General features: G+C 45.9%; 1 protein-coding gene across 1 annotated transcript; it reads right to left on the bottom strand.

Moving 5' to 3' along the window:
• Nucleotides 1-10,437: 10,437 nt before the first annotated feature.
• On the bottom strand, nt 10,438-17,046 carry CCNG2 (cyclin G2). Its single transcript, XM_085057772.1, has 7 exons — nt 16,644-17,046; nt 15,555-15,692; nt 14,450-14,700; nt 14,224-14,302; nt 14,044-14,142; nt 12,787-12,992; nt 10,438-12,268 (listed from the first exon to the last, which is right to left on the bottom strand). The coding sequence occupies exons 1-7, from the start codon at nt 16,752-16,754 to the stop codon at nt 12,136-12,138; spliced, it is 1,017 nt and encodes a 338-aa protein (XP_084913898.1). The 5' UTR covers nt 16,755-17,046; the 3' UTR covers nt 10,438-12,135.
• Between the last annotated feature and the right edge of the window lie 9,501 nt (nt 17,047-26,547).

The raw sequence follows: 26,547 nt of genomic DNA, 5'->3' as shown, positions 1-26,547 counted from the left end.
TGGGAGGTCACCAAGCTCCATCCTGCCAGGTGGAAACAGCGAGGGAGATGAAAGGGCAGTGCACAGGAGAGAAGAAAGGCTCCAGGAGACACATGAAAGTGAAACCAAGAAGCACAAAGCCATAAAAACCATGAAACCTGCTTTGATCTTTCCTCAGCTTTTATCTCGCCTGTCACTTACGACACACACCCTGAAAACTAGTAAGGCCTAAAGACTCAAAACTGTTGCAGGGCTTGGGCTGGATCCAGAACATTCCTGAAGCCGTTTGGGTATCTCCCCTCCCTTCCATACCCCACCTTCCCATGGTGTTTGGGGCAGCCAGGAGTGAGCATTTCACCTGGCAGTTCTGGCTGTGTGGTGTACAAGGAAGGCACTTGGAAAGGTGCTTCCCAACGTAACATATCACCTAAGCACAACAAAACGAGGGACTTTTCTCCTGCCTCCCAGCTGGGGCTGGGGCAATGTGGGCAGCTTAAATGCTGGCATTGTGTGGGTACAAGGTTTAGATTTGCCATGGCAGGAGGAAGCTCTGTAAAAATAAATTTAAAACACAAATATATATATTTAAATATATATATAAATATATATATAAACATATATATAAATATATATATATACACACATACCCTAATGAGAACCTAAGTTCTCGTTTCGCAGTGCATGCAGGCTCAGAGCTGGGACCACTAGAGAGCAGCAGACACCACTGTCACAGACAGCAGACAAGTAAGGAGAAACTGGATCTGCCCAAGCACCCAGATCCCAGGCACAGGCTCACAATCCAAGCTGACCATATAGAAAAAAGGAATTAACATCTTTGTAGCTGTTACATGTGCCTGCTGTCATCACAGTCTTTTTTTTCCCTGAAAGGCAGCTTTCAGAAGTATTTTTGAACCACTAGCTTTCAAGTTTTTCCCCAGTCTGTCATTTCTGCTCACAACTCTGGTGCCAGTGCCATGGGATAACATGGTGTCAGCAGAGCTGGGCACAGCTGGGTGCTACACAAAGAGGGGGGCCCAAGGAATGGGCATGGAGATGGCATACAGCTGAGGAGGACCAAGCAACAGGGTGGAAATGAACAGAGTTAACTCAGACTTGAGGAAGGTAAGAGAAGGTAAGAGCTGAGATTCCCAGCAAGAGCAGTAGCAGAACTGGCTTGTCTTGATGTTCTGCAGTAAAGCAGAGTTTAGAGGAGGTTTTTGCGTGGGGAGAGGCATGGAGGCATCCTGGAAATCCAGAAGTGCAGGTTAGACCCTGCAGACCCTGCAGCAATGTAAAGGGATCTTTGTTTGAAGGAGGATGGAGGAAGATTGCTGCACGGATCACCCTGAAAGCTGAGGAGGACAGAGAGCTGCCTTCTTTCTCCTGCATGGCTGGGGGACTGGATGTGGACTGGATGAAGTCTACATCACTCCCATCTTCCCAACTCCAGAGACATGTTATTAGCATACCTAGAGTTTCGCCAGAGGCATGAAGATGCAAGCTGATGCGCCATGCCTTTCCAGCATATGTGCCCTGGCTCTATTCCCAGCTGGAAAGCTGAAGGTTAAGCAGTCCTAAGCTGAGACAGGAGCCTGAAACTGTTTAGCTGCACACCTGGGAACAGCTGGAAGCTGTTAAGTGTCACACAAGTCCAGACACACAATGGCTGAGGCTTCCCACTGGGAGCAGCAGAACAACCAGAGCACAGGCTGCCTGCTGCCATCACTGGAGTGTGTGATCCCACCCTGTTCGTGGTTAAATCCTGGCAGAGCATACAGTTGGGATGGCTTTTTTGAATCTCAAAGAGGAGTGATGATGGGATCTGAGTTCAGCAGAGCTCAGGGCAAACCGCTTTCCTAATTTCTCTTGGGTTTTGCATCCCACAGACATGCTTCCTCCAAGACACTCCTGGATGCTAATTAGCTTAAAGGTAACATGTGTGCCAGCCTGCAGTGTCAGACTTCCAAAGAGGAAAGACAAAGGATGGAGAGCCTGTGGAGAGAGGTAGCGTTTTCCCCAGGGTTCACGCAAGCTGCCTCCCAGGAAGCATCCAGCCCTGGAGACTAGCAGATATAACCAACTTGTCTGACAGTTATGTCCAAGCCACCCTGAGCCTGGTTTTTCCTGTCTGGTATGACTGGTTATCATTCCAGCTGGAGGGGAGTGATACTGGGAAAGCCACCCCATGGGACTGCAGGGCATTCAGCTGCTCCCCAGAGAATGCAGAGCTTTACAGGAGTGTGGATAAAATGCACTTCCATGCCAAACATCTTCAAAAGCTGGGAATTTTAGTATTTTGGAAATAATACCCAACACAATCCAATGCTTTAAGTGTAACCCACTGCTTTAACACTCATCCAGCCTTTGGAGACAACTTCAACGAGCCCTCCCCATTTGAATTCATCATGCTAAAGGAAATTATGTTTATCTGTCCCAAACTCACATGCCTGGGACTGAGAGACCAACAGCAACACAAGAGTGTGATTCACAGCACATTTACATCAAGCCCTGCCTCACCCAAAGTGTTTTCTGTGCTGTTGGATCAGCCTGTGGAAGTGTTTAAAGGTCACGGTGCTAAATGCCATGGAGATATTTTTACTACTCCAGCTCTATCAGCCCCACGATTGTGCCTGCACTGCTCCAGGCAAGGAGAGGAAGGCTACTGCACCCTGCCTCTGATGCCACCAGGCACGTGATGATGTGCAGGAAGTCACACAGTCCCCATCCCAGTTCTCACACAGCTCTAAGGTGACACACCTGTGTTCCAAGGGGAGGCAGAGTGTGTTGCCCATCATTGGTCCTGCATCACTTCCGTGCCAGGCTTCTCCTGACATGTCCTCTAACCCTGCCTGCCTCCCCTCCTTCAGATCAGGGCAATCCAGGTGAAGGTGCAAATCCAATCACACCTCTGAGTCAGCTCCCGAGCCATCACAGTCCCACCTCCTCACAGGTAACGCCACAGCTATTTGCCCTGCCCAGCTGGTATTTCCTGGTGATGTTTCCTCAGTTTCTGAGCTATTTTCTGAAATGCTTGAGATATCAGGGTGTTTGCATAAATAGCAACACCTTCCCTCGCCAGCCTCTCCTAAGGTTAGTCACCCTCCCTGCCCAACCTCAAGCCCACGTTTCCACCACACCTACAGAAAAAGCCTTCCTTTGAGGCGCACGTACCCAGAGTTATTTCCGGGTTACAACACAGACCCACTACAGCCACTTCCACAGAGAATCACAGACTGCCTTGTGCTGGAAGGGACCTTAAACATCATCCAGTTCCACCTTCAACTAGACCAGGCTGCTCCAAGCCCCATGCAACCTGGCCTTGGACACTTCCAGGGATGGGGCAGCCAAAGCTTCAAGTTACAAATACTTAAAATGGAAGTAAAAACACTGTCCTAACCCCAAACCTCTGCTCCATAGACAGGGTTTTCACTGAGCAAGACAGGCTGGTTCAAAGACACAATGGAAAAGTTTTGTGTGGAAAAAACAGAATCCTGGCTCTGCTCCTTCCTCCACTCATTTTTGCATTATCCTTCTACTTCCAGCATGACAAGACTGGTCAGGCACACAAAATCTTATACCTCTGCCCAGAAAGAACAAACCAGAAGAAACAAGACACAAGAAATCCAAAAGGTTGTTGCTACAGGTTCACAACAGTGTAATAGCTGCTCTGCACATTCCAACTTCATTAGAGAAAACAAACTCTTCCCGTAAGACCATCTTTTCAACCATTTAGAAAACTGCTGTTGGCACAGAACTCTAACAAAGACTAAATTTCAACTGAACTGCTTCCGTGAGAAGTTGCACTGACACCAACCAGCCTGTGTTCTTCAAAGTACTGCCTGACATCACCTAGCCAAAAGAAACACAGTGCAAACAGAGACTGCTACTTGCACCTGAAACAAGGTGAGGCCAAAGCATACTTCTGTGAAGAAACAAGTTCCTGTTGCAATTCAATAGGAGCCACCAGAATGAACTACAGTAGAACAACTAGAAAAACTGTGTGTACTCACATTTGGAAGTGCGACTGCTATCAGCAGCTGTGAGAAGAGCAGTGAAGCAAGAGTCCTGTCACCTCTGCAGCCAGACTGTGCTTCCCAGGCCTCTCTGCTGAAAAACATGGCCCCTGAGTCTCCCACAAGGAGCAGGAAGCTCGCTGCAAGGGCAGCCTCTGCACCTGGGCTCAGCTGCCCAACCCCTTGCAAAGTATTCCCACCTGAGCAGGTGAACCAAGGGGCAGCTGGTTTCCCTGACTTCCACAGCGACCTGGTGATGTGCAGCAGGTGGAAATGAGTTGAGCTAATGAGAAGAAGGCAAGTTGCTGACATTTTACCCTCTGAGTCCCTTCCTAGAGGCTTCTGCCATTACTTCCCAAACGTTTTAGGAAAATCACTAAATCACTGCTGCCTCCACAGAGTACCCTTTCATTTATGCCCTGCTGCTCTCTTCCCTCTCTGTAGCAAAGCTTTTTAGCACATGCCAATCCCTGAAGTCAGAAAGTAGTTTATCATTAAATTTGTGCCCAAGGAGCCAAAAACCCCAAGATTAACAGGTTCTCCTTTCATTCTGCTTACACACTTCCAGTGACCCATTTTACACAGCCCTAAGGGCCGAAGGGGCTCTGCAGCCAGACTGCTCCAAGTTGTTCATATTGCCACACAGAAGCAGCTCTGTGCTTGTTTTTTCCTAACCATGATAAAGAGAATGTACACTGCAAAAGAGGTCATTTCTCACTATTCCAGCTGCTTTGTGTCAGGTTACCCAGGACAGATACAACCAGAAACAGGGTTCAGAAAAGTGATTAAAACGATCAGTAGGCACTGAAAAAAGTTCAAACTGCCCTTACACCTAGAGAGCTGTAGCAGGTTCTTGCTAGGAAAAGCCCTCCCACAGGATTAGCTCCACTCACAATCCCCCCCTCTCCATCAGGGGGCTGCCAGGCCTGGCCTACATCTCCTTCATCCACAGTGCAATAAATACCCCAGATAAAAACAATGCCTTGGTTTAAAAGAAATCCCCTGACAGGCTGCACGTAGAGGCTTGTCAAGCCTCCAGTGCCCTGCAGGCTGCACTTGAAAACCTCTGTCCCAGATGATTTATGTGTCAGGGAGGTTCCTTTTCCCCAGGAGGGGCATGGAAATGCTATCACGAGGTTCAAATAAGCCATCGCACTCAGGTACCTTTCCAAATGTGTTTGGAATAGCTTATTTTCAGGCCTTTAATGATAAAATCTTACACCCAGAGAATCTGACTTTCTTTCTCTGGCTTTGGTAAGGCACAGGAAATGGCTTCTCCTAAACCCCCATTCCCTGGAAATCATGCTCCAGCCTAGATCCTCCTCCTTGCACGTACAACCAGCACTGCCAGTCAGCTCTAAAAACACTTGTGACTAGAGATAACATGCTCTCCATCTCACACTTTGTGATCTTTCCTTCTATCTGTCTGCTCAATACTTTCTGTTAAGACACAAGGTCTGGCCAATTACTCGTGGCTCAATCTATGGCAGGTTATTTCCACTTCTGAAATGAAAATCAAGAGGCTGGCCCAGGTTCCAAATGCAGATTTGAAGTACAGGAGCATTCTGACTTTATTTTCATTTAGCCCACAGAAAGGCAGGACAACTTTGCTTGCTTGTTTCCAAAACTGTGTTACTAAAGGGAAGAACTTGCTCAAGCTAAGATTTCAAAACCCCAGGTGTTGATTAGGTATTTTATAGCCAAAGTCTTCCCTTTGGGATAACCCTAGGATGTACAGGACCTGAGTTTTGCAGCTCATAAATCCCTTCAGAAAGTAGAGGCAGATGGAGGTGCACAGCAACTGGAAAAATCACTCTCTCTCCACATAGGTGGAAAAATGCTGCTCCTGTCTGGCAATCCAAGTCGCCTCCTTAAATCCCCTCTGCTGGGAACTTGATCAGTCCTACTTGAGCAGTACTTTTTGAGGGATTCCATACTTGTACACATCCTGTTGAAGAAGCAATCCTATTCCAACATCAAACTGTACAACTGGACCCCAGACCAGCTTACTGGTGGAGGAGACGGGTGACCTGCCAGCTTGAATGAGGTGCTTCCAGGATGCCACAAGGTGGACTGGCAGCTGGAGCACAGGGTGGATGTATTCCAGACTAAAGATTTATTGTGAATGTGTCAACAGATCTGTGGCAAAAGCCAGCCTGTGTAGCTCCCTATCTCAACTTTTCCAGAAAAAGGGAATCCTGGTATCCCTGAGTGACACAACAACAGAAGGACTAATCCAGTCCTTTCACTGTTCTGTAGCCAAGGTGACAGCACAAGACTGAGCCTAACTAATGACCAGGTCCAACTTGGCAGGCAGATGTGAGGGGTTTTCCAAGCTGGTGGGAAAGCAGCCTTACTGAGCCAGGTAAATTTCCATGGCAGAGACACACTTCTCCAAACACAGCCTCTTGAGGCTGAGTTTGAGGCAGGGACAAGAGGAAGGACACAGAAGTGTGTGCTGATGTCAGCCACTTGAAAAAGGACTTTGATCTCCAGGGCTGACGACCCAACACCTCCGAGGAGCAAGACATTTCACAAAGCATTTTATTCACCTTTTATGTAACAAGGCACACAGGGCATCAGTTGAGGGATGACAGAGCACTGTCACCTACTATTGCTTATTAAAGCTAAGTTATTCCCTGCTCCCAGCTCGAGAAATGATGCCAAAAGATATAAAATGATCACAGAGCAGCAATATTGAGCAATGGCCAGTGCAGACTGAAATGCCTCACATGCTGCAACGTCTGAAAGATGGGCCTGGAAGGATCTAAAGGAAGAGTAACATGAAAGCAGAAACAGCGAAGCAGAAAACGATTTATGACCAGGGCTAGCAGGGCTTTTACCCTCTGAGGACACAAAGCTATATAGGAAGAGTGCAGCCCTGTGACTCCAGGTGGACCTTTTGTTCAGGGACGAACCCCACGGGCATGCAAAGGTAAGGCTTCCATGGCAACTGCAGGAGAACACGCAAATAGAGTAGGAGAGTTAGTGAATTCTCCATTGCACAAAGTCTCTCTCCAACAAGTGTGGCAGTACTGAAAATTTCCAGATAAACACCATTAAAATGTACATCAATACAGCGTAAAGAGGACTTTATTTAACAGTCAAGCCTGCAGCTGCTTCCCACCATCCCAAAACCCAAAAGCCATCCCAATCTTTTCTATTGAGAATTACATACTAGTTACAGCTGCAACAGCTGTCCAGCACTCAGCTAACTGAAAAAAGCACTCAACACATTGTATGACTGTGCCTTCCTCACTGCTTGGCACAGTAGAGAGGACAGGTTTTTCCCACTGGAGAAGAAATCCACCTTTTCACAGCACTAGGAGCCACACAGCATCCCTGCACACAGATCAGAGGAGAATACATCATCACCTGCTTGGTGTCAAAGAAAACACCCTGAGAATCAGTGTGGAATCAGACACTGCAAGAGTGAATCCCCAACTTGGGCTTGTAAGAATACTCCAACAGCTATTCCAATGGCAGTGGGAGGCTGTGGAGGTAACCAATACAAGTGCACATCCTGAGGACAGAACAAATACAAATTCTTTCACGGGAGCAACGTTGTATTTCTCAACTGATACACACAGCTCACGCAGCGTTTACAGCATTGAGTGTGCGGCTTTTCCCAATGCTCAGGCAGGATAAAGGTGGCAGGATTACATGTAATGGAACAATAAAAGCTTAGGAAAGAACAACGCACCACACAGATAACCTGTGGATGCACTGTGCCAATATCTTGGGCTAAGAGCTGGCACAGACACCACACCCAACTTCGAATCATCTGCAGCACAAACCCTCAGACGACCAGCCCTGGCTTCTGTCATCCTGCCAGGAGAAAGCCAGGGATCACCTCCAGTCTTTTTGCTCCCTAAGAGAGTTAATCATTGAGCTCTGGATGCCAAAGGCTTCCTAAATCCCTGACTCAGCCACTGTACGTGACAAAACCGCTATTTAGACTGCAGACATATTTTCCAAAGTTCCCCAGAGACTTGGGATTATAAATTGCACTCTGACCTTTGAAACTTCTGACCCATAGCCACACAAAATCCTTGAACAAGGCTACAGGCTCTTGCAAAGCCAACAGTCGGCAACCCCTGCTTCCTCACGGGCCCTCACACATCCCACCTTTCCCCAACAGCTCTGTCATTCCCTGGTTTGAGCTGATTTATCCTTAACCACGGCAAGCAGCTATTCCTGGCTTTGTTCTACCAATGAGAACAAAGAAAACGAGAGGTTCAGGAATACATAGAAAGTCAAGGAGGAAGTGTGTGACAGAGGAAGGAGTTGCCTTTGCCATTCTAGGCCCAGGACAAAATTTCCCTAGACCATAGGGTAACTCTTCTCTTTGACTTCACTGGGTGGGAATAAAGCCAGTGCAGAGCACTCTGGAAATCCCATCACAAACATTTCCTCCATTTAGATGCTGAACAGTGTTCACATCTCTGATGAAGAACCTACTTGCCACAGCCAAAAAACCCCCCACCAGCACTCTTTGAAGGAGAAATTAAATGCTTCATTAATTCAAAAATGGTTGAGATTGCAAATCAGAACCAGAACGTACAGGTCTAGAGGCAAGCTCACCAATAATTCATGAGCAAAATGCTATGTTTATGCAACACTAAGGATGAGATTTTAATTGCTTATTACTCTAATTGATTTCATTCAGTTGTTATGGCAACTTACTGCTTTCAGGAGATGTACTACACCAGCCACAGGCTTACACCATGAAGCACAGCCATGTGACACCCTACAGCTGCAACATGTATTTTAAGATAAATAATGCTCAATATGTGCCAAGTATTCACTGATTCCCATTTTGCTGAGCTTCAAAGCCCTGACAGCCAAGTGGGATCACAAGAATAACTTATTCACCTGTTAGTCCAAGCAAAGAAATGGCCTGAGACCTTTCAGTTCTACTCTCTCCTTGACTGTATGGTGCTCAAAGTGCACTGACCGACAGGAACATCCTTCTTGCTCCATCAGAAAAAAAGTGGAGCTGTTAAAGACCAGGGTCTGAACACACTGACTGATTTATTCTGAATGATTTATTGCTGTGTGTCACTTGTCATATGTCATCAAGTGGCGGGGAAGTCAAGTTTCCTGTTTAAAAGGCCATTACTATAATTATTTAATTATGGAAAGACAAACCAGGAACAGAAGTGGTTCCACTACGGATCCCCTGTGGCCCAGTCCAGGCACAGGAGAGCAGTAGGATAACATCTCAAGATCCTCTCAGAAACCCGTGTGAACCTTTGGCACTACACTTCCAATAGGTTCAGCAGCACAGGGAGTAACGTCCCAGAAACTGGATACAGCTAGGAGCTGTTCCAGAGGATAGCTTCTGCACAAAAACATTCCCTTTCAGCCCCCTCAACCCCCACCCAAACCAGTCTTACTGACAGAGCAGTTATGAAAATGAGCACACATTTAAACTCCCGAGACCACAAGCCTTCCAAGTTCCACCACGTGGTACATACAGGCAAGCCCCAAACAGCATTTAAAAGCTGTGCAACGCCTCTGCTATTAAACACAAGCCAGCTACCAAAATCCCCCTTCTTTGGAGGAAGCCAGGCAAACCTCCTCGAAGGGATCTGCAGCTACCTGACCTGGCAAAATCAAAGTAGAGCCTACACCATTCCAACCACAGAAGTGAACCCTACAATGTTGTTCCAAGCTCATTTATTGCCGTGGGATGAACTTGAAAGGGACTGAATGGCACACCTCAAGCTGCTTTAAGTCTCCCAAGCTGTGCAAACCCAGGACACAGCCCGTGGCTTGCCACCTTCACCTGCACCCACCCACGCAGTGCACGCACCCCTGCTGACTCCCGAGCCAGGTGGGTGCTGCACTGAGGCAGCTCAAGCCATTCTGAAGTGGAAGCTGAGGGTGTGTTTCATGTTCAAAGCACTGGCAGCAGACAGCAAGCAGCCACCACTCTGCAAGCTCAGAACCAGGCCCTGGCAGGAGGAGCAGCTCCAGTCTGCAATGGGCTTTCAGTGGTACCTGTGAGTTACCAGCCAGGAGGGATTTGCACGCAGGACACGAGCTCAAGCGTGCCTTTCATGAGTTCCTGCAGGTGCTCTGGACTGACAAGATGCAGACACAAACTGAGACCAGGTTTCACCAGCAATGACAGCAAGGACAATTGCTCCAGAACCCAGAGGAATCCACCTGGAATGACCCTCAACCCCTAGCAGGAGAGCTTTGGACGTGCAAATGTGCCAACCACAACCCTCAGAATAAGCACAGGATACCTTACAGCAGCCTCTAAAACAGGAGCAAAGCTGACGTGAGATTCCCATCCAGTACTGGGCAGTCTCTCTCCTTTTTTCTTGCCACAACTCCTGGGAAAGCTGGAACCCAGCTGCGGGATCTCACACCCTGCACAGCACAAAAAAAGGCAGCCAAAAGCTTCAAGGAACTGACTGCCACTCACAGCAGGTAACAAATACAGCACTTGGTTTATTTTTGTTCTCAACTGAAACAAGACTCAGTAGGTTCCTTACCCAAGGACTCCTGAAGTGAGCAGAGACTTGCAGCAAGAAGTCTTCAGAGGTACAGTATTTATATCATACAGAGTACACAATAAATTACTATCTACATGCCACAGACCTACAAAAAGTTACATACAATGTAAAAAAATACAGTATTTTCTGCTTGGTTTTTTGTTTTAAATTTTTTTTCTGTACATTTTTTTTTAATTTACATTTTCATATACATTTTTTGTAAACTTTTGTGTGTTTTTAGAAAACTGAAATCATAAGTTACGGACTTACAGCATCACTCTTACCTTTCTAAAGCAACGCTTGCACCTACAAAACAGCTTTTAGCTTGTTTGCTCCTTCATTTCTACTTTGGCACCACCACACCTCACACCGTTACTCTGAGCTAGTTTAGTCTGCTTTAGCCATGTCCTCACCAGGGAGAAACAATTAGACCAGAATTTGTGCTTTGATAACAAAGTTCAGAAGAAAAACCATTACATTAACTACTTCACCATCACATTTACCTGATATTTTACTGCATAATTTCAACTTCTCCTGCACTAACTGCTTTACATCAGCATGCAAACAAGTCTGATTATGACTCAATCAATAACATGAATATATTGAAAAACAACTACAAGGGTTAAATATTCAAAGGAATGTAGACTTAGAAAGGTTTACCATGTTAAGAAGTCTAAGCTAATAGCATGGACTGACATGTTAAGATTTGAAACACACTGAAGTATACAATGTGAATTTCAGTGTAAAAACATCTGTACTAAAGAAAACATGAAATTACTCCTGGGCACACAATTTATACTATCTCATAGTGAAAACTATATTGACTAGAAACCTCCTGCTTACCACATACTCCTGGTGTGAAATAGGAATCCCTGAAGTTTATAAAAGCCAAGCTTGAAAAATTGCTACTTGGAGTACACAACTCAAGACCCTGCTGAAAAGGAAAAGCAGTTTCAGTATTCGGCCCCTTGGAGAGTAAATCATTCCAGCCTGGCGCTATGTACACACACTGTTCCACAAAACCTACTCAGCCACTTGGATCTAATCCAAAGTGGATCCAAAGGAATGGAGGTGCTTTCAAGAAGGACTGCAGTCCAGTCTCCTGCTCAAAGCAGGGTCAACACTGAATTCAAGCCAAGCTTGGGATTCTGTCATGTTGAATCCCGAGAACATCCCAGAACAACTGCACAGCTCCTCTTGGCCTCTCCCTTGCTTGACTGTCCCCACGAAGCAAATTTCTTCCATTTACCAAGAGCTTCCCATTTAAATCTCAGGAAAGCTTCTCACTCTTGCTCCATGCTTCTCATCTCAGGCAAGGCCCTGAGATCAGCTCAGGTGTTGAGCTGCTGAGGGTTTTGGACCACCAGGTACAGGACTACATTCATGGCTGTTGACAACAGAACTATACAACAGCTTTTTTTTTTTTTTTTGCTGATCTGGGGACCTGAAAGAATGTTGTTTTTTTAATTCCTTAAAATTACAACAACAAAATAACCAAGGCAGGCATTCAAAGCATTGATACACCACAGCAAGTTTTGCCTTAATACAGTTTACAGGTTACCACCTCATTTATTATTGCCAAAAGACTCTATGGTGCATTCAAAACCTCAACCTAATACAATCCAGACTCAGTGCTAAGATTGACAGCTGAGAGTTTGCCACTTGGGTTTAGGGTTGAGTTCAAAGAAGAAGGTGCCTTCCAGATCACTCGGAAGAGAACTGCTAAGGCTTTCTTCCCCGCTGCTCATGTCTTCACAGGAGTCTTCACTAGAAGGAACAGTGGGAAAGGTAATTTTAACAAAGCACAAGCCCTTCAAAGTGGCAAAGTACTCCTGAACCCTGAGCTTTCTTGCACACTTTTCTGTTCCTAATAGCAACATCCCACATCTAAACGCTCCTCAGCTTAAAGCTCCTTAAGGCTCCTAAGGCTGAAATCCCAACAAGGCACAATTTTCCTGATGCCAACAACATCCTACCAATCAAGAAGCCAGGGTTCCAGACACCAAACATGAATTCCTTCAGGAGACTGAAAACCTTTGCAAGCCTTCCTGCTTTAAAAACGACAGTTGCCTCCCCACACCCTGCCAAAGACTTCTGAACACCACAATGACAGTTCCCCTCTTCTTTCCATTACTGAAGACATATTCCAAACCCATCAGTATTCTCAGAGCTGGCACTTGTTTTTTTCCTGACTAGCAGTGATTAAGCCTAGTTATATGGAGTTGCCATGACCACTAGAGGAAAAGGAGAATTCCCAACAAATTAAGCAGCTAAGTGTTACCAACCTCTCGCTTCCATTGAAACATCCACCCTCAGGGATCGTTGGCAACTCCGGAACACTGTAGTAACTGTTTTGTAGGTTTTGGGCTGTACGCCTTGAAACAATCCAAACAAGTTTTTTGTGATCAGGCTTGCAGCATTCAGGAGAAGAATAATCTGCCAGGCATTTAGAGACCAGCTCCCTCCAGTAAAGTAGGTCACTATCACTTATCTGAAAAGAAAAAAAACCTCAGAAGTTACTTAGTCTGTTACACACAGCCTTTAAAAAGAACTCCTCCCTCCATTCTACCTTCTTGGAAAAGACCTGGAAAAAACATCATTCAAGACAGAAGTGAGTCATAACTGTGATACCTTTGTCAAAGTTGCTTTTGAAGGTGAACTACCAACTCCTACACACCTCCCAGACAAGTTCCTGTTTGAGGTGGAGTTAGGTTGACAGTTTGCCTGTCCTTGTTAACATTTTCATTTTCACTCCCACGAGAGAAATGAAACAAAGGTTATTCAATTTTAAATTTTTTTTTTTTCATTTTCAAATTGAAGCAATAATTTTTAAACTACTTTAAAATGGCAGAAAAACAGTTTAAAACACCATTTAAAAATAGAATTATATTGTACTTTAAGGAACTACTTCCATCCCTTAAGAAACTGGAGTTGTTCAATCTGACTCTAAGAGCAAACAGCTTCTTCTAGGCCATCAGCTAAGGCAGCACGCAGCTAGAGGCTATGAATCCTATTTTAGTTCATAGGATATCCTGAGCTAGAAGCTCAACTCCTGGCCCTGCACAGGACAATCCCAACAATCTCATCCTGTGCCTGAGGGCATTGTCCAAATGCTCCTTGAGCTGTGTCAGGCTCCATACTGTGACCATTCCCTGGAGAGCCTGTTTAGTGCCTGACCTCCATCTGGGGGAAGAACCTTTTCCTGATATCCAGCCATTCCCTCAGGAGCAATTATTCAGGGAAAAGGAATAACGAGCCCAGCAGTCACAGAATAGACTAGAAGTTTCTCCAGAACACACAGCTAGAGCTGTACAAGTTCAATCAGATGGCTGTTAAAGCGTGCATTGTACATGCACTGGGTCAGCAATTCTTCTGATTTTATACATTTAAGTTTTCTAATTGCCTCTTTCAGCTGATGCCAAACAGAACCTATAAGGACACATTCAGGGACCCATTCAAAGGGGTTCCCTAAATGTAACATCACCCATCATTAACAGCGTCAGTCCAAACAACTGGAAAAACAATCCCCTGAAAATACTCACCTTTGAATGCTTTTGAACACGCAGAAGGATCTCCAATAGCTCAACAGATTTCAATGTCTGAACTTCCAGAGTGAGAAGGCACAAGGCCAGGACAGATGGCTAAAAGGGCAAGAAAACAGCACTCAGCATTACAGGAATCACAAACCTACCCAGAAGTTACAAACAACTGCTTCTACTCACTTTTGCTTTAGAGAAGACTAGACGGCAGTTGCAAGCTTTTAGCTGTGCTTCCAACTTGTCCAGATTCAATACTTCTTTCCTGCGAGACATCCAAGAGAAGAAGGGTCTGGATCAACAAGCATTCCCTCATCAGGAAGCAAAAACTGAGGAGCTGCCTCCTCTACAGCCAAGGCTGCAGTCATTTATGAGGGAATTAAAAAGGGCGCAGCAAACACCACCAACTCACCTTTCTGAGGTATGACAGAGTACAATAGTATGGTACAAGTGCAAGAAGGTTAAGGCAGTAGTAGCTTTAAATTCAAAGTGCAACTTTTCTGAAATTATCTTTTCCATCCGTTTCAGGTCGGACACAGTGCATTTACATTGGCTAATCCGGATGATCTCATGAGCAGATGGGATATTGCATTCCTCCTCCACAACGCGGGCGGCCAGCTGGATGCAGCAAACTCCAATGCAAGACAAATGCTTCGGTTTCACCTAAAAGCAAGAGCAAGCACCATGAATACTTCCCCCCTGCCAAAATACTGTGCTTAAACAGCAACTGTGTTTGCAATACCCACAGTTCAACAGCCAAAGACTTGCTGATCTCCACTAAACCTGGGGTCAGCCAGCTCCCACACCTCCCCCAGACATAACCAGTTCCATCACTTCAGCTGCAGCAAACCCCAGCTGGCAGAGTTCACAAACCAGCACCCATCTGCAGGGGGTGAGGAAGTGAAGTTCGACAGCTGAGCAGCCTTTCCTCACGTAGCTTCCCATCACAGCACAAATAAATCGCGGTGGGAAGTGCAATTCCCCACTCCTCCATGCGGCAGTGCTCACCCACCCTCACAGCCCACACAAATCCAGTCTGAGCCTGTTCCAGGCAGCCCCATCCCTCCACAGCTTGTTCCTGCCCCTGCTCTTCTCTCCTCTCTACCACCGTCACATTTTGTGCCACTTCAAGGACAGTCACACCAGAGAACTGATGCAACTTCGTTTTTTCTGCTGATCTAATAACGAGGAACTGGTTTAGGCCCAAGCTTCCTGCCTTAAAGCAGCACAAACACGATAAAAACAACCAGGAAACGATCACTTGGTATCAGCCCCAAGGCTAAGCTAAGCTTTAGCACAGTACCCAAAGACAGTCTGTAACGCTAACTGGTTTGTTTTCCTTAATTCCTCCTTTCTTAGACAATTACATGGTGACGGTTACAGATTTATTACAGGAAATAAATCAAGCTGCTACTTGTCTTTAGAGGTAAAAGAAACTGCACTCAATTCCAGGTTCACAAAAGAGACCTCAGAGCTGTTGCTGAAAGGACAGAATGAATCAACAGCCACACTTGTACCTTCATAAGAGCCAAGAATCTGTCCAGAATGTTGACAGCCAAAACAAACGTTTCAGTTGCAAATCCAAAGAAGTTGGTCAGACTCCAAAGATCTTCCACCTTGGCATTCCTTTGTCTTGGACAGAGTGTGTTTTCATTCTACAGCAAGAGAGGCAAAGTCAGAATTATTCTGTGGCACCAGCAATCACTGTGACTCACTCCCTAAATCTTTTATTTAAATCAAGAAGCAGCAGTTTTTCCCCTTAAATACTTTATTTCACTTAAATTAAAAAATATAATGAATTTTGACACTTAGGACTCAAATCACACCCAGGGTCCAGAGATAAGTGTTGCTGGGGCAATAGCCAGCACAACCACATTTCCTACTCTCCACTTGCTTACTTGAAGACACATTTCAAACTTAACTAAGTTACCAAGTGCAGGCACACACAGTGACTCCCGACCTTAGAGATGACCACACAGCTCTCTGCCTTGCATGTCAATATTTAAGCAACAACAGCTCTGCTTTCAAAACAAACAAGCAGACTCATCTCAGGGTTGGGCTTTTTTTTTTTTTTGTTAAACATTAAGGCCCTTCTCACTGAACTCACAAACATCCAAAGGAACATAATAAGCCTGCCTTGAGCTCAGCGAGGAACTTTGGTCGTTAACGCGGAGATGTTTATGGTCAACTTACATTTGGCTGCTCAGCACTGAGTGTTTCTGGGCTCATTTCCCCAGACCTCACCAATGAGAAACTGGTGGTTTCCCTCTTTGTTACGTGCCTGCTTGACATTTCACCTCCCCACCAGTAGCAGGAAGCTACCCTGACGGAAACAATACAGAACCTCTTGGTTCTGTGCTCACTCTAAGTTTAAACAATACTAAACGCCTGAATATTTTGCCTGCCCTGTGGGTGGCAGCGTTTGGATAATGTAACGTTAATACCTACAGAAGAAGCTAGAATTAAAACAAAAGGCAAGCGGCGCATACAGATAAAAGGATTAACTTTTCGCAGCTTGTTTTTTCGCAGAGAAAAGAATTAACTTTTCCAGCTATCAGCTGGAATTTTCCTTCTGCCCTGAGGATTCCCCCGCAGCCCTCACCCACCTCGGCGGCACCCTCGATGAGGCTGAGCCCCTTCTCGCGGGGCTGGAACCGCCCCTCCAGCTCCAGATGGAGGTTCAGCTGCTTGAAAAGCCACAGCGCCTCGCTGCTCATCTTCCCTTTCCTCCGCCTCCTTCCCCTCCGCAGCAGGGAAACAAAGGGGCCCCGCAAACCGGGGGCGAGGGGACACCGGGCCCCCCCCGCGGCCCTCAGCGCTCGGGGAGGGGGAGGCGAGCCCGGCTCCCGTCACCGCGCGGACGGGGGTGGGCTCGGCCGCTGACCCCGCATCCAGGCAGGGCGGCCTGGACCCCCGCGGGGAGTCACGGCACAGTCACGGCACCATCACAGCATCATCCCCGGCTGCTCTCGCCTCCGCCCGGCCCCGCTCCAAGATGGCGTCCCCGCGTCTCCGCCCACGGGTTTTGTTGTCCCGCGCGGAGCGATCCCCGCCGCTGAGGCGGTGCGCGGAAGTTAAATAGTCCACTCCCAGCCGCGCGATCCGACAGCGCCCCGAGTGGTCCCCAAGATCCGAACAAAGCGCGGCCGCCCCGCGGCGCTCCAGCTCGGCGGGGAGCGGGGCGGCATCGCGCTGCTGCGGCGGGACGACGAGGCTGCGCGGAGGGACACAGCGAGGGACGCATCACGCCTTTAAAGGGACGCCAGCGGCGCCTCACCCGTTTTGAAAAGACCGCCCAAAGCCTCCCGCGCCCGGATTGGCCCGCGCTTCCCGGGCGCTGATTGGCCGGCGGCTCCTCTAGCACAGCCCCCTCCCCGCCCCGTGGGGGGCGTGTTGTTTACCTGCCGCGATTGGCCGCCGGCCGAGGCGGGGTTTGTCCTGATTGGCCAGACGAGTTCTACCTCCGCCCCGCCCACTGCTCCGGGCCCTGGCAACCGTGACGAGGCAGCGCGCGCGCGCCCTGAGGCGACGGGGGGAAGGGGGGGGGGGGGGCGATGGACACCCTCAGTGCAACAGCGCTCCCGTGTCCCCTTACAGCATACAGGATAAAGATGAACGCACACCTGACTGCAGCAGCCTGAGGGTGCTCAGCTCCCGCGGGTCAAATTCTGTGTATCTGCGGGACCCTCTTCACGCTGCTCCTTGAGGGTTCCAAACACCCGCCTGGATTAAAAACCCCTCCGTGTCCTGCTTCACACCGAGAGATTCATGTACAGCCTGATGTTGCGGTGTTTTTGGGATGTGCGCCTCCAAACCTCCCTTCCCGTGGAGTGAATCCAAGGCCCAGTGTGTCGGGAACGAGGTGGTGGATCAACCCCTTCAGTCAGAGGCTGCCATCCAAGGGCTCCTCAGCTTAAGGGAGTCCTCAGACCAGATAAAACAAAATAAATCATCGTCTGCAGGCTCTGTGGGGCTGTTCCTACGTGCTCGTGGACAAACACAAAGGGATAAATGTCCCAGGACAAATCCAAACTGCAGGAATCGGATGTGTGTACACACTGGAGACAAAAGTCTGTGGAGGGGACTCCGGCAGATTAGTGCTGGGTTTGATCTGGTGATGTTCCACAGTTCCAACAAACAGAAAATGTTTATGAAATGTTGCAGGCTGGAAAAGTAAATCCGCCTTCTCCATGGAGCCGTCAGCAAGGCTGCTCTGCCAAGCTCTATTTCGAGGCACACTCCCTGTCTGCGATGCCAGTGATGACGGCCAACACTTTCCTCAGGTTTGTTTTGATGCCAAGGGCTCTGAGATCCCTGTAAACACGCATGGCTTTTCCTCAGGATACTCCTGACGTGGGCCAGCGTTCCTGTAGGTACCATCAGATATACCTGAGCATGGCTCCCATCACACGGTGAACAAACTGGCACACTGACTGATTTTTGGGGAGGATAAAAGCTGTATTAGACTGTAAGGTGGAAGCTGTGGATCTGCTCCAGTTTGAACGATTGCTGTGAATGGAACCAACTTCAAATCAGCTCCATGCAGTGACATCACTCAGGTAATGTTTACTGGATGAGTCTCTCAGCTCCACTCTCTGGTGTTCAAATCCTCTAAGCAGTTGCTCCCTTCTTTTCTTCCCCACATTCCAAAGTGTATCTTTGCCTTCACAGGGATGAAGTACGGAGGTTCTTCCTCCTCCAACTGCTGTAGGAAAGCACATAGGGGAATATATGTTCTGGTTTGTCTAAAAGGACAAAAAAAAAGGTTCATTTTGTAAGCACAGAGTATGAAGCACAGAGTATGTAAGCACAGCTCCAAAAAATGTCAATTCAGATACCTGCTTGAACACATAAATTCCTTTCTCTTTACTAATTTCAACCTAATAGAACACTCTGAAAAATCATCCTTCATATCTCATGTAGCCTGGGGGGGGAAAATCTCTTATCAGAGCATGGCTCATTTCCCAAGTTAGGAGAGAGGGATCCCTGCCCCATCTTTGTTCCTCAGTAATTAACTCACTTGTTGTAAACAGCTCAGTAGGATCACGAAAAAAACCACCAAATCCCAAGAATCCTTAATAGAGGTGATGGACTGCAGCTTTGGGATTAAAAACAGGGAAAATTAGTCTGCTCCCTGTGCTGTCTTGACCTGGCAGAACAATGGCACGTTGTGGGCATAGGAGGAGTCATGGTGAGGTCAGGGAACAAAATCTGTTGTTGTTTTCTATTTTTTCCCTTATGCAAGGAATAATTTTCTTTCAATGTGGCATTTATTTGGGATGTGTGAATGTGGGGGGGAAGGGGGGGGAGAATGACAAGTGTTTCCAGCATTCTGAGGAAATACAGTTTATCTCTTCTGTAACATGCTGTGCTTTACAGAGCAGCAGTTCCTTCCTGACCTTCTTTGGGAACCCAAAGATGCATGTCCTATTAAACAGGGATTATTTTAACCAGCCTTGCTAAACTATCTTCCAATATGGCCTGGCCAAACTTGTCCAGGCATGCCTGCAGAGCAGTTCCTCAGGAATGGTTCTGGATGGCTAATAGCTGTGTATTGACTGGGAGGGGATGATACCAGAGGTGTTGATTGGGCCTTGTGGCATGTGGATTTCCACACCGAAATAGGATTACAAACCTTTGTGATTAAGGGGCACAGAGTAATTAACCCTCTAGACACAAGCTGTCTGCCCACTCTGGACACCCACGGAAGAAAAACAGGAGTCACTTGGAACAACAGCTCCCTGGAACCACTTAACCAAAGAGCTCCACATGATTTACAGCCACTAGTTAATCTAAATGCTCCATTGCTGGCCTATTACTCCAGGATGGAGGAGAGCAGCGGTGCTGACAACTGGAAGGCAGAAGTCACAGAGTTGCATTTTTATACAAAATACACATAATAGAAAAGGCACCGTATGTACACACACTGAGAAATAATTTACAGATTCTGTTGCTTTAAGAGCAACTGGATCAGTGCCTTGGGGATAAAAGCTATCAAAAGCTTTGCATGGGCTTCCCCTCACCAGGCCCTTTGGGAGGGAGCAAGTGTAGGAGGTGAAATGATTCATAAATCTGTCAGAGTTTAAACCTTGTTCCCCTGACAGCAGCCCCTGAAGGAAAGTGGCATTTGATCCTCCAGTAGCCATGGGAGCAATGTCCCCACCAGTACAGCTCCTGTCTGCCCAGAAGAGTGTAATTCCACACCTCTCACCTGGTGATCCTGGAAGTCAAGTTCAGCATTCATAAATAAATTAATTTATTCAGATTTATCACTTGCTGCCTGAGACCAAAGGAGAGCAAGGCATCCCGATAAGGGATGATTTAAATAGGAGGTTGGTGTTGGGGAAGATTCAATGGACAAATCTAGAGAGACTGGTGACAGTTGTGTCTCCCAGAGACCACGCCCGAGTTCCAAACAGCTGCTGGAATAAGGAAGGGAGGGGGCAGAAAAAAGAAACCCAGCGTGTTTGCCCAGGAAACCTAGAGCAGAAAGTATTTTGAGCTGACAAGACCCAAACGCAAATCAACAGAAACTTAGTAAGTTTAGGACAGAATCTATGTTTTAATTTAAATAAATCTACCATGTACTGATACCACATACTTAGTAAGTTTAGGACAGAATCTATGTTTTAATTTAAATAAATCTACCATGTACTGATACCACATACTTTCCTTACTGAAAATAAAAGCTGCCTTATTTATATAAGAACCCCTCTACCAGCACAGCTGCACCACAGTCCTGGGACAAGACTCCTAAGATGAGTTTACTGAAAGAGGTAAGTCCAAAAATCTACTGGGAAACAGATTTTTCCTAGAAAATGTTCTTATTCCCAGTAGCTGTCATAAAACTTGTAAAACACAGCTGAAAATTAAATTGCATGTGGTGCTAAAACCCTGATTCTTGAAGGAAATTCCAAGTCTTCACTGAGACTTTTCACTGACACAAAAGGATTCTGTTCCAGAAATAACACCAGGGACAGGCTCCTGCCTATTCTTTCACAGTTCTGAGCGAGCCCATGTACAGGAATCACAGATTCCAAGATCCCTGATAGTGACAGAGCAGGAGGAAAAGGCTGCAGAGTGAGCTGGCTCTGTGCTGAACCTGATGCTCTGCCTGTGTTGTCATGGAGGCCTCTCTCCACACACAGAGCTGGAAAGATCTGGAAAGCACTCAGGAGCTAACAGGAAGTGTCCAATGCAGCCTGTTTTTCTTAATATCATCAAATATCTCTTTGAAAATGGCTGTGGCATGAGAACAGGAAGGAGGAGCCTTACCTCCAGTGCAAACCCTCACATAAGGGCAAAGGAAGGCACTCCTGGTGACTTCACAAGGGCCACAGTAAGAATATCTGCAGTTTTAGTTGCTCATGGGTTGTAGCTGCCCCACGTTGTTAAAACTTCACTGTCTGGTCACTGAGAAAAAGGAAGGAAACAGGAAAGACTCCAAATCTGTGACACATTTCAGAACTTGCCCATTGACTACAATTATTATTCCTGATTTCTGTGGAGGGTGGATTGATTCAGGTACCCTTTGTCTTAACCCTCACTGGTTCCCACTCCAGCTATTGTCAGAAATCTACGCTGCATCTTCCAGTCCATTAAAATATAACTTTCTGCCCTTTTTAGCTAATCCTTGCAGATGCACAGCCCCACTTTCTGCAGGCAGACATTGCAGGCAGTATTTGAACGGCAGCTGGAGGCGCAGCCCCAGTTCTGCTCCCATTGCCACTGCTGTGCAGCACAGGGAATCTTTCAGGAGCCAAGAGAATGACATCAAATGGCAATAATTTGCCTTCAGTGCAAGTTAAATTGTCTGAAAGGCAGCTGTGTGTTTCAATAGCCTCGTGCCTGTCGAAGCATGACCACAGAACCAGCAGTTTGCTCAGAGGCCTCCTTTAATAATCACTTGTTACTGGAAGGTGCATTTAATTCACTGTGTATTTTTGTCACTTATTTTAAGTGGGTTCTTTTATTTAATTGACAGGATAATTCTAGGCAGTGTTGTACTTAAGGCTTTGGAAAGTTGGTTGGTTTTTTTTTTAGAAAGGTAGTTGCGCATAATTTCAGGAGGCGTTTTCAAAATCACAGGGATTCTGCATAAATGGAATTTAAATTAGTTATTAAAAGTTAAACCAAGAAAAAGAGAAAAAAGCAGTCACCTTCCTGCCTGTAGAGCTAGGCAACTGCTGAGTAAAATGATTTGCTAGGAAGCATTTAGTTACAAGGACTGGGAATGGATTTTGTAAATTTATTTTATGATTTTACACATATTTTCCAATTTAACATTCCATTTTCTATAAGAGAGGAGAAGTCCCTTAATTATCTAACAAAATACTCCTTTCTCTCCTTTCACTGGCTGTCTTAAATTCTTGCATGTCTTTTGCTAAACTTGAGATCTTGGGACAATGTCTTACATACTTTGCATAGGGATAATCACTAATTATAAATAAGAGCTCACTTCCACCTGTATATTCCACTCTTTATCAGACAATACAAACACAGACTATCACAGATGGAAGGCTTTTTCCAACTGGTAATGTGAAAAAATTCAGTCTAGTGGATTGGTTATTCCTTCTAAAATAACTAAGCTGGAATTCTGGAAGTCTTGTGGAGTCTGCTGATCTTGTCCCCGTGCCAGTAAGGAATATTCCATTTTCCCCCTTGCTTTTGAAATGACTACCTTTAGTCATTTCACGTCCATTGGTGCATTATGTCCTCCTCTTATTTCCCAGTAATTTATACTTCTGTTTCACGAGACAAATTGCTCTGTGCCAGTGTGAACAGAGAGGCACAAATTTCCACGCCCGCCACCACAGATGTTTCCCAAGGAACAGCTGCAAGAACATTTCCAGCATAGTTCTATCTTAAGATACCACATCCAGGCACGTTTCGCTCACACACTCTTGCTACTTGCCAGAAGAAATAATTCAGATAGACTTTCCCAGATCAGCAAATGTGATCCTGATCCACAAGAAAAAGTGGAAATTATCCACTGGAAAACGCACATCTACAACCATCATAGCAACACTATACATTTTGCAAGGTTATAAACTCCTTCAGTGCTGATATCAACTCCCCAGGACACAAAATATGAAATTGTAAATACTGATGACTACAGTAAAGTATAGCCACAGTCAGGTAATTAACATGAGCTAACTAATAAATACAGAGAAAAGAAAGGAATTCTGATGTTTTGGAAGAGCAAAATGGAAGAAAACCTGTATTCAATGACACCACTCTGCCAATACTAAAAAGGTAAAATTAGGAATGCTGCTAAGGAGGAGGCACATTTATATCTGCTGTTGGTGTTCTCGCATGTTGTGACATGCATTTCCAACCAGTAATCTATTTTCTAGGAAGAATGATGGATTTACTAGTGGGATCCCTAGGGTGAGGGACACAGTCTGAAGATATTACTGTCACCAAGTTAAATGAAATAGAGCTGGAACAGAACATGTTCCAAATAGCAAAGCAAACGGCAGAAAATAGCAGTTCTGGTTGAGAAAATTACATTGTGGAGCTGTTTATTTAGTAAAACTACATCAGGCAAAAAGGTTAATTTAGTGTCTGCAGTTCTCCTCTCTGAATTAATCACTGAGTAAGGTGAAAGAGGTGCTTAATTTGCTAAATGTGAACACGTATTTCACTGTTCTGGATGAAAGCAGAACTGTGTCCTAGTGTTTTGAGAAGCTCCATGCTGGGAACAGATAGGAAGAGAATCTTGTGCAGCTCAAATAGAAGGGTTTGTTTTCCTAGTAAATAATTTAAATTCCTGCTGGTAGGAAGAGCAGGGTGGGAACAGCTTCACAAAGTCCTGAGAGGTCATGGAGATGTTCCACTCGAGCTGACACTCCTGTGATTCCACTGATGGTGGTTTCTAAGGTCAACTGCCTTCTTTAACAGCTGCAGTGGAAAGTTACATTTAAGCTCAAAGAAATTAAGGAGCCTGCATCTAGTTTCCTTTTTTCCTTTGCCACATTCTTCAAGAATACTGGATTTTTTTTTTCAAAGGGCAGCTAATTATTGCCTGTAGGAACAAGCACAGTTGATGTACTCGTAAGGTGGAACAGCCTAATAGTTTGTATATACTGATTTCCACACTACTTGGAAAATCATCATTCCATCGCTTGATTCATTGCACAAAAAAGGGTGAGGTTTTTCAAAAACAACTAGTGATTTTGGATAGTTCAGTTCTCACAGAGATGAGACAGTTCAGTGCTCAAACCCATTTCATTCCTCTGGGACAGTTCCTTTGTGCTGATGATTATTCTTTGACAAGCACTTACTCCCTGGAAGCTGGCAAAGCCTTGTCAGGTAATTTCACCATAAACCATGTTTTTAGGATTCTCCTTGTTTCCTTCTGCTGCTTTGCCCAATATCCCACATTTCCAAACCGTGCATCTCTCAAAGAAAACAGAGTTTAACTTACTTTCCAGCTTCTGGAAAATTGAGAAATCCTGAGAGTCTGATTCCCCCTTTTTTTTTTTTAAGGTTTTGTTCTTTAAACTAACATCAATATTGTTTCCTCTGGGCTGATCAGAGCCTGCTTGCTACTTCAAGGATCACAGGTTAGCAATAAATATAGATAAGTTATGTAATGGTTGGAGTCAAAGCACAACCACAGTGATAACCATAGGGATAACTGGACTTGCTCTGTCACAGAGTGCACTTGACCAGCTGAACCCAAACAGTAGTTATTTTTATAAGTTTGCATGTTTCCAGCCCCTTGGGATATTCAAATGCTTTACAAAGTATTTTAATGTAGCCTCACAACCTGCCTGACACAAAGGTGAATTTACCCTTGCTCTGAAGCTGCTGCATGTAGATTTGAGCTCCCCAAGCTTTGCCTGCCTGTGCTGAACTTTGAGTGCACATATGCCGGGTGGGTATGAAAATAACAATTAACCTTTGCATCCGTGGGTTCAACTGACTGGGCAAAAGTCATGCAGGGAGCAGCACTCAGGTCTTCAAAGCACCACACAGAGCCAAGACCACGAGACCATCTGTTTTTTCCTCTGAAGGGCTTTTAAACAACACAGATAGAAATATCTGCTGTAAGGATACCTGAAATCATAGAACCGTTTGGGCTGGAGGGGACCTTAAAGATCACTCCAGCTCTACCCCCTGCCACAGGCAGGGACACCTTCCACTATCCCAGGTTCCTCCAAGCCCCATCCAACCTGGCCTTGGACACTTCCAGGGGTGGGGCAGCCACAGCTTCCCTGGGCAACCTCTGCCAGTGCCTCAGCACCCTCCCAGGGAAGATTTTCTCTCTAATATACCATCTAACCCTGCCCTTTCTTGTCAGCATGAAGCCATATTGTGTCTTTCCATCTCTCCCTGCAAAACAGGCCCAAACACATGGAGCTCTTGTTGGCTGCCTCCACCTCCTTCCCAGCAGTGCCTCTAAATCCCTGGGTTATGGGCACTGCCACAAAGTACCAGTGGGATTTTGGAAAACTGCCACAGCTTTGCAGACTTCTTAAACAGTGACTCTTAGGCAATGAGCCTCAGAAGAATTAGAATGGAATTGTGAAAGCGAGATAAAATGCCAGCAGGACTTGCCCTTCTCTGCACCTTCTCAGTTCTAAAAGTCATACTCTGTTTCAAGATAAAAAGTAATGAATACAGAAAGGAGCAACACACGGCAGGGCTGGATGTGAGGAACAGTTCAGCCTGTGCATAGGGGAGTTGCTGCAGCAAAAATAGCCTTTCATTTCACTCTTGTATGTTACTAGGGAAAGGGTTAAAAAAGGCTTGCGATGGATGAATTTTTAGCAAACTGATTCAGGGTTAATTTGCTGCAAAACGAATAGGAAAAAAAAAAATCTGTGTTCTCTCTATGATTTATGTCATTGTGCTTATTATCTCCGGAGGAAATCCTCCTTTGTGTGCTGTCTGAACAGCCAATAACTACAGCTACTGGAAGGAGTTTAAAGGAAACAATTTGCCTCTGCTCTGAACTTCTTGCTTTTATCTCTTCATTTCAACCTCTGGTGGTGCGGCAAGATTCTGACACTCATCACTCTGCCAGAACTTGCATGCCAAGGATTTATTCTTTTCCTGGTCTTTGCCCTACAGTATTGTAACACAACCCCAAATAAAAAAGTCTCGGGTTACAAAAGAATTTAGTCGCTCAAGAGCTTGTCCAGTTCTCAAGGAATAAACGGAGCTGTGAGACAGCAGCTCAGCTTCCATGGCACTTCAGGCATCTTGTGCTGTCAGTGGGAATGCCAGACACAGCCTGGAAACGACACGGAAAAGGACAGTGCTGCAGGCCTTTGTGCCGGGGAAAGGCCTAAGGAAGTAAATAAAGCCCAGGGCAAATCCGTGTTTACATTTTGCAGGGCAGTAAATAAGGGATCACCAGGATAACACAGGGAGCTCTGCTCCAGCCCCAACACACACAGCCTGAGAGACATAAGATGTGCAGGGAACAGGGAGAACATGACGCTTTTGCCGAGGATCGGCACGACAAAGGGCTCATTCACAATTAATTTACAAAAAACC

Source organism: Lichenostomus cassidix, chromosome 4, assembly GCF_008360975.1.
Source record: "Lichenostomus cassidix isolate B80296 chromosome 4, HeHo_3.0, whole genome shotgun sequence".
In the NCBI taxonomy this organism is placed as follows: domain Eukaryota; kingdom Metazoa; phylum Chordata; class Aves; order Passeriformes; family Meliphagidae; genus Lichenostomus; species Lichenostomus cassidix.
Note: the sequence above shows the minus strand (reverse complement) of the source record. Positions and strands in the feature narration are given on the sequence as shown.